This window comes from Habropoda laboriosa, unplaced genomic scaffold (assembly GCF_001263275.1).
Source record: "Habropoda laboriosa isolate 0110345459 unplaced genomic scaffold, ASM126327v1 scaffold718, whole genome shotgun sequence".
In the NCBI taxonomy this organism is placed as follows: domain Eukaryota; kingdom Metazoa; phylum Arthropoda; class Insecta; order Hymenoptera; family Apidae; genus Habropoda; species Habropoda laboriosa.
The window spans coordinates 767,842-775,484 of NW_017100942.1; the positions used below are offsets into that span (position 1 = coordinate 767,842).

At 34.1% G+C, this 7,643-nt stretch overlaps 1 protein-coding gene across 4 annotated transcripts in view; it reads right to left on the reverse strand.

Moving 5' to 3' along the window:
- Positions 1 to 7,643, reverse strand: part of LOC108577664 (poly(rC)-binding protein 3) — a 181,617-nt gene that overhangs the window by 40,587 nt on the left and 133,387 nt on the right. For all 4 annotated transcript variants that reach the window (XM_017940854.1, XM_017940852.1, XM_017940853.1 and 1 more), the window contains one exon: positions 1,669 to 1,725. In XM_017940854.1, coding sequence (XP_017796343.1) covers positions 1,669 to 1,725 — 57 coding nt within the window. The remainder of the gene's footprint in view (positions 1 to 1,668; positions 1,726 to 7,643) is intronic.

A 7,643-nucleotide genomic window follows, 5' to 3' on the forward strand; every position in this document is an offset into this window, starting at 1 on the left:
GCGTGATTCATTGCTTATGTCGACAATAAATTGCAGGTAAACTGGTTACACGTCTCTCTTCCCTTGTAGAACAAATCTTTACGAAGCAAATTACAAAGTAAAAATATTATTTACTGATAACTCTCGTATAACGAGGTAGTTACGTTCTTATATGCATGTTGTGTAATATACAATCATGTTATGCAAGACTAAACATAAAAAGAAATAGCTTCGTAAACGGACAGAAAGATGAGAAAAATTTACTATTTTACGTTCACCGTTACAGAAATATTCTTTTTCGTAAATTACAAACAATAATTTTTACAGGAACGAAAAAGAAAATTCATTATTTCATGTCTATCGTTCTAGAAAAATTCTTTTTTATCAAATTTAGAACAGAGTTTCATAAATTACAGAAAATAATTTTTATAGAAAGATGAAAATTCACTATTTCATGCCTATCTTTACAGGAAAATTCGTTTTTATTAAATACGGAACAGAATTTCATAAATTACAGAAAATAATTTTTATAGAAAGATGAAAATTCACTATTTTAAGTCTATTTTTACAAGAAAATTAGCAAATATTCGTTTAATTTTTACGTGTCACGAAATTATAATTTACGAAAAAAAGAAAAAAAGTTAAATTTGTTAAATTATAGAATTATACAGTCAGAGAACCGGGAAATATGTTGTTCGAATCGAACAAGAGAAATTAATATCAGAATGCATCGCAACAACGCAACATAACATTGGCAACAGCTTCTTGCTATAACGTGTAACAAATCGACCTGTCGAATATCCGACGCGAACTAATTGCCACTGACGCCAACTTACCGAGGATGCAGTTTTCGGGATACATATATCAAAGGAGAGAGGATGACCTTAGTTTCCAGATGACTAAGTTAGACTTCCTACGAAGGCAAACTTTGAAACAGAAAGTGAGCCACGTTGATGAATATTTCTAGATACATAACTGCCGCTTGCTCAACTTATCAATGGAATGAGCCTAATGATTCATGACAATTAGACGACGAGTCATCCTGTTGCACGTTAAACGAACTTTCTTCGTTACGAAAGGGAACTTGTAAACAGTGCTTATTAAATTCAGCAAAAAAGAGAAAAAAAATAATAAAAATTTTAACGATCATTTTTACATCTTTTATTTTATTCATTTTCAATATTAATTTAGTACTGACAGTAAACAAATATTTGTATATTCTTACTCTGACCTAATTTCTACCAACGTGTGCTTCATAATTTTTTAATAAATCACACATATAAATACCCATATCTATATGAATTTTCTTCTCATTTTCGCAAAACTTTCTTCCGACTTTATCTAATTTTCAATATTAATTTAGTACCGACAGCAAACAAACATTGATATATTTCCACCAACGTGTGCTCAATAATTTTCCAATAAATTTTTTTCTCATATTCGGTCATAAAACATATCAACAAAACTCCCCCCAAAAATCTACAAAGCGCCTGGAATAAGAAACCCGCGTTACTCATACGCGCGCGACTCCTTGTACAACAAACAACACTAATTACCAGGTGATCAACGTGTCAACTCAGCCAAATCTCCATTAAATCTCGTGTCTCACCAAAAATCCTAATGTAAAGATCGTAAACAATCTCGAAGCAGAAATATACCAGAAAAAAACAAACACAGTTCATTAATTACCTCTTCCCGGAACCTCTTGACGATCTCTCCTTTCTTTCCAATGATGCTTCCGACCTCCTGCAACAAACAGAACGAACAACACCGTTAGACATAGGACAAGTAGAACCGTCGGGAGTTTTACGACGGTCAGAAACGCAACGGCGGACCATAAAATTCGAAATGTTCGCTCGATCGCTATACACTAGCGCTGGTTATACTACGTTCCATGGAACCGGTCGTAAATACCAGTCGTCTTACAACCACTGTGAAACGGTCGTTGTAACGCGTTCGCTTTTTCCGACGAATTAATGGATTTACAACGCTTCTGTGTCTCTCCTTTAACGGTTCCACACTACAAAGGAGACGGGCCTCTCTCTCTCTCTAGCGCGCGCGGTTCGAAAGCGCGCGATAATTTGAACGAGGTTGGCGCGTAGAGCGTGTGACCGATATCACGGGTCCGTTTCCACGCGGTATACTACCACGCGTGCTCCTGACACTTGTAATCACTCGTTAGCGCCCAATTACTCGATTAATATATGCGGAATGCACGGCTGTAATTAATTCCATGCGCGTTCAATCGGAAGCGATTTTCGCTACGCGTTCTGATGTCGTTACGCATGGTTCGTCGCTTTTTATGAGCGGAACAACCAATGCACGTTTTGTCCACACTCGTTATTGGAAGTGTACGTAGGAATTTTGGTTGTTTGGTATTGCGTTTCGGGTCTTTCAAATTTTTTCTCTTTTCATTTTCAATTTGCTCCGGCGGATTTGCTGCTTCGGGGAAGAGTTTTTCTTTTTTGGTTTCAATGGGTATTTGGGATTTTGGGTTTAGGCGAGTCTGAGTTGTTTACATTGAATTCATTAAGAAAATTATTGGCTTAAATTTTTGTAGCAGATTTTTCATACAACTTTTTTACTGGTTCCAATGGATATCTGGAATTTTGGGATATTGTGATAGTGTTAGGCCAGTTTGAGTTCTTTGCACTGAATTCATTAAGAAAATTATTAAATATAGGATTTTTTTTATTTTATACACAAAGCTTAATTAAATTTTCTAAAAAAATTTCTGTTTCTTATCAGATCTGCTATTCTATGCAATTTTTTTTTTATTGGTCCCAATGGATATTTAAAAGTTCGGAACATTTTTATTAAAATAATTGTTTTTATTTTATACACAGAGCTTAATTAAATTTTGTAAAATTTTTTTAGATTCCCTTTTGTATTGCTTCCAATACAGCGACACTGTGAGTTGTAAGTGTTTGATTTGAATAAGATAATGAGGTAAAACGCAATTTTTCTATTTTTTAATTTTGTCTCAAAGCTTTCTCAAATTTTCACCTAATTAAATTACGTAATTTTGTCGCACTCCCGTTTATTTCCTAAATTCTCCACGTTACATAAACCATTAGAAAGTATCAGTGCATAATGTATCATTAAATGTTTCCGATTAATCCAACACTTCTTACTCGCGATCATTAATTCGTTAACGTACCATTTCCCTGTTCGTTTACTATTCCTGGACACTCTAATTATCCCCGATATTAGGATGTTATACGAGTGGATACAGTGTGAAGTTCATGCTAAATTGTGCTCAGGTACAGAACGCACTATGCTATACGGTACTATAATTAAACCCTCATAGAATGTTTCTATTTCAGAAAGAGACGAAGTTATTACAGTAAACGTACTCGGGTAACGTACAAATTTAATCACCCTTCTATCTTCTCATCTACTACACTTTTTCACCGAAATAAAAATTACACATATAGCAAAGAAAATCTTATTATCGCAAAAATTGTAAAAATTTTACAATATTTATTGCATTGGAAAATTTAAACTTGGAACATCGGTGTATTGTCGATCAAATGATTAATAAAAATGTTCCAAAGCGATGGAAACTATCGAAGCACAAGTAGATTTGTAGGATCGTATAAAGAGTGCACAAAGCAGGTTGAAAGATAAAGATAATTGGATCTGACTTTGGTTGGCAGACTGGTGAATTCTAGAACAGACGTATTGTTTCACGTTGCTGTATATTCTCCGACGAGCTTCTTAGTTTTTCTCACTGTTTCAAGAGAACGGATTGAACGATACTGCTCGAGAACATAAAAACTTCACGATGAAGTTAATGGTTAAAGTCTAAAAGTGTGAAGAAACACACTCTATCATAAATTCAAATGGAATTTACGACGCAGGAGATTCTGAACGTAATATCGATACCGGCAATATCAATGAAAAGAACTTTATAGATTTATCTTCAGATTTGCCTCGGTGAAAATAGGTAAAAATTTGGGAGAATTACAATCGGTATTTTATATTTAGCAAATGTTGAATTTTCGAATTAAAGCAGACAGAGTTTTTTACGAGAGTTTGTTTTATTTGAAAATATTATTTAACGCTGAAGTATTATAATTATTTGAAGGGTGAAAGATGATAGCTCGTTTGAAATATTTTTTTTCACCATGGTAAAACACGTTGTAGGAGTTACGGTTAATTAAATTCCGGAAATTGTCTACTTTTCGCACGGGGAAAATTGCTTCGTTGCGAGCAGTAACAATATGGAAAATTCTAATTTGCACGATGGTAATTATGTTAAACAGTAGAGCCATTACGAAACCCAAATTTAATAGTGTACAACATGTTTTATTCAATCGAACAGTGTAATAAAATGAAAGATTTCCCTGCACAATTTTCAAGTGACAGAAAGTTACATCGAAATCCTAGAGCTATTACAAAAATCAGATAAAACATTTGCCTGTACAATTTTCAAATACCAAAAAGTTCCATCGAAATTCTAGATCTATTACAAAATTCAAATTTATCAGAATAAAATGCATCTTATTAAATGAAGTAGTATAATCAAATGAAAAATTTCCCTGCACGCAATTTTAGTTTAATTAATATTAAATTAACTGAAAATTAATATCAACGACAACTGTAAAACAAAATGCAACTTTTTTTGCACAATTCCCAAATAATAAAAAATTCCTTCAAAATCCTAGATCTATTACAAAAATCAAATAAAAACTTTCCTTGCACAATACACAATTTTAATTGAATTAATGTGAAATTGACTGAAAATGAATATTAACGAGAATTATAATCAAAAAGAAAAATTTCTTTGCACAATTTCCAAATAATGCAAAATTTCTTTGCACAACTTCCAAATAACAAAAAATTCCATCAAAATTCTAGATCTATTACAAAAATCAAATAAAAACTTTCTCTGCACAATACACAATTTTAATTGAATTAATGTGAAACTGACTGAAAATGAATATTAACGAGAATTATAATCAAAAAGAAAAATTTCTTTGCACAATTTCCAAATAATGCAAAATTTCTTTGCACAACTTCCAAATAACAAAAAATTCCATCAAAATTCTAGATCTATTACAAAAATCAAATAAAAACTTTCCCTGCACAATACACAATTTTAATTGAATTAATGTGAAACTGACTGAAAATGAATATTAACGAGAATTATAATCAAAAAGAAAAATTTCTTTGCACAATTTCCAAATAATGCAAAATTTCTTTGCACAACTTCCAAATAACAAAAAATTCCATCAAAATTCTAGATCTATTACAAAAATCAAATAAAAACTTTCCCTGCACAATACACAATTTTAATTGAATTAATGTGAAACTGACTGAAAATGAATATTAACGAGAATTATAATCAAAAAGAAAAATTTCTTTGCACAATTTCCAAATAATGCAAAATTTCTTTGCACAACTTCCAAATAACAAAAAATTCCATCAAAATTCTAGATCTATTACAAAAATCAAATAAAAACTTTCCCTGCACAATACACAATTTTAATTGAATTAATGTGAAACTGACTGAAAATGAATATTAACGAAATCCTAGATCTTTGATGTTTATAAAATAAAAAATTTCCCTGCATACAATTTTAATTCCATTAACCCTATATTGACTGAAAATTACTATCAACGACTGGTATAATCAAAAAGTAAAATTTCCATAGACCAAAAATCCTCCCCTTCGCAAACACCCAAAAATATACCTAACGAGCCTCATTAGCAAAATCGTGCAATCCGCGGGAAAACTATCTTCACCTATGCCAAGCTACAAAGTAGCATCGAGCAAGTTCTCTCGTCGCATATAGCTCGAGTTGCACTCTGCACAAGAAGCACACACCAACAGACGTACACGCGCTCGCACATAGAGTATACGTCCGCGACTAGAAACCTATAATTAGTTGCGCGTTCGTGGTCGATGTCCAGCCAGATCTCGTATCTTCGTTGACACGCTCTGACCCCACGATAATGTCACCGCTTAGGCTTCTGGGCGAAGCAGGTATGCGTTCTGCTCGTGCGCTCCCTCTAAACTTAGATGGTGGCTAGCAGCACATAGAAACAGAGGGAGTGAGAGAGCGAGAGACGACCGAGATGCCAGGCGTCTCGTTCCACGAGAGACGATGCCACGAACGCTCCGCGTATCGTGCTAAATTCTTGATTTCTCGAGCGACAGGGCATCGAAGAAAGCCGCGTCGCGACGCGACAACGCGTGTTCTAGCCACTTTCTGGTCTATTTTCGGGGGAAACTGAACTGATCCGATGGTTCAACCGAAATAATGTTCGGATAATCCGACAGCTTTCTCTCTGCGATTTGGACGATTTTTGCCTTTTTGTTGTCGAGTTCGAGTCATTTTTCAGATGCCTACGGTTTCGCTTCTAGATTTATCTCGGGGGTGGTTTCAGGTCGAAAGGTGATTTAACCCTTTTAATGTTGATGCGAAGTAGGTGATGTGATAATTTTGTCGCACTGCGATGTTATCTTAATTTCATCCTTAACTCCTGACTTCTGCAAACTTTTCACCGCAATTTGATAAATTTCAAATTTTTCATTTTAATTCTGAAACGAAAATTTTGTCGCACTACGATGTTAACGATTTTTGCCGCACTTTCAGCTTAATTTAATCCTTAATTTTTGCCCTTTGCAAGCTTCCATTTCAATACATCGACGAATTTTTAAATTTTAATTCTGAAACTTCAATTCTTAGAATCTCAAAATTTTGATTTGTTTCAACTTTTGTGTGCTGATGGCGACTTTTAAAACAAGCTTTCCACCTTACTCTGATCCATAATTTGTCCCCTTTGCGCACTTCCGCCTCAATTTGATAAATTTTGATTTTGAAACTTCAAATCTTAAAATTTCCAAATTTAATTTCGAAACGTTAAATCTTGGAATCTCGAAATTTTTTCTCCGATTTGCTTTAATTTGTTTCAATTTCAATGCGCGATTTGTCTCTTTCCCCTCGAGTCGAAGTCATTTTCCAAATTTTCCCCTCTCCTTCCTACATTTATCCCAGTAAATCTGGGATTTTGAGTTCGTAAGTTAATTTAACATCGACGAACGAGTTCACGATTTATTTTTAAAGACTTCATGCCTTTGCAAGTCTCAACTTCAACTTCTGCGTCACTTCCAGAAGTCTCAACCTCACGATTCGTCCTCGAAGAGACTCGAGAAACAACGATTTATCAATTTATCTTCAAACACACAAGCTACCAATTTTTCCATTCGCTCCTGAAAATTTTGGATCACGGTTCGTTAAGTTATTCCCGGTAACTTCTCGATTTGCCTTTCGAGAGGAACTCCAACTTCCGTAAGATCGCCGACTATTAGATATACAACGATACGATATCCCACGATAAATCCTATTTAATCTTTTCACCGTAACTGATGCCGACGGCAAACAGTTTCCAAGCTCTAAAGAGGAAAGTTTTTCCATTAAATTTCACGGCTTTATTAAATATTTCATAAACGAAGCGTGCGCTGTTTACCACGATCGATGGTTCAACATCGGGAAACAGCGACAAAACTCGATTTACAACGCAGAGAAGACAGATATACTTGAAAAAAAAAGCACCATTAGCAATTCAAATCTGTATTCAATCCAGTGATCATTTTCAAGCTTCGTAATTTCGCTCGAAAAAAAAAAAAAAACGTTCGATTAAAATTTCAGAAT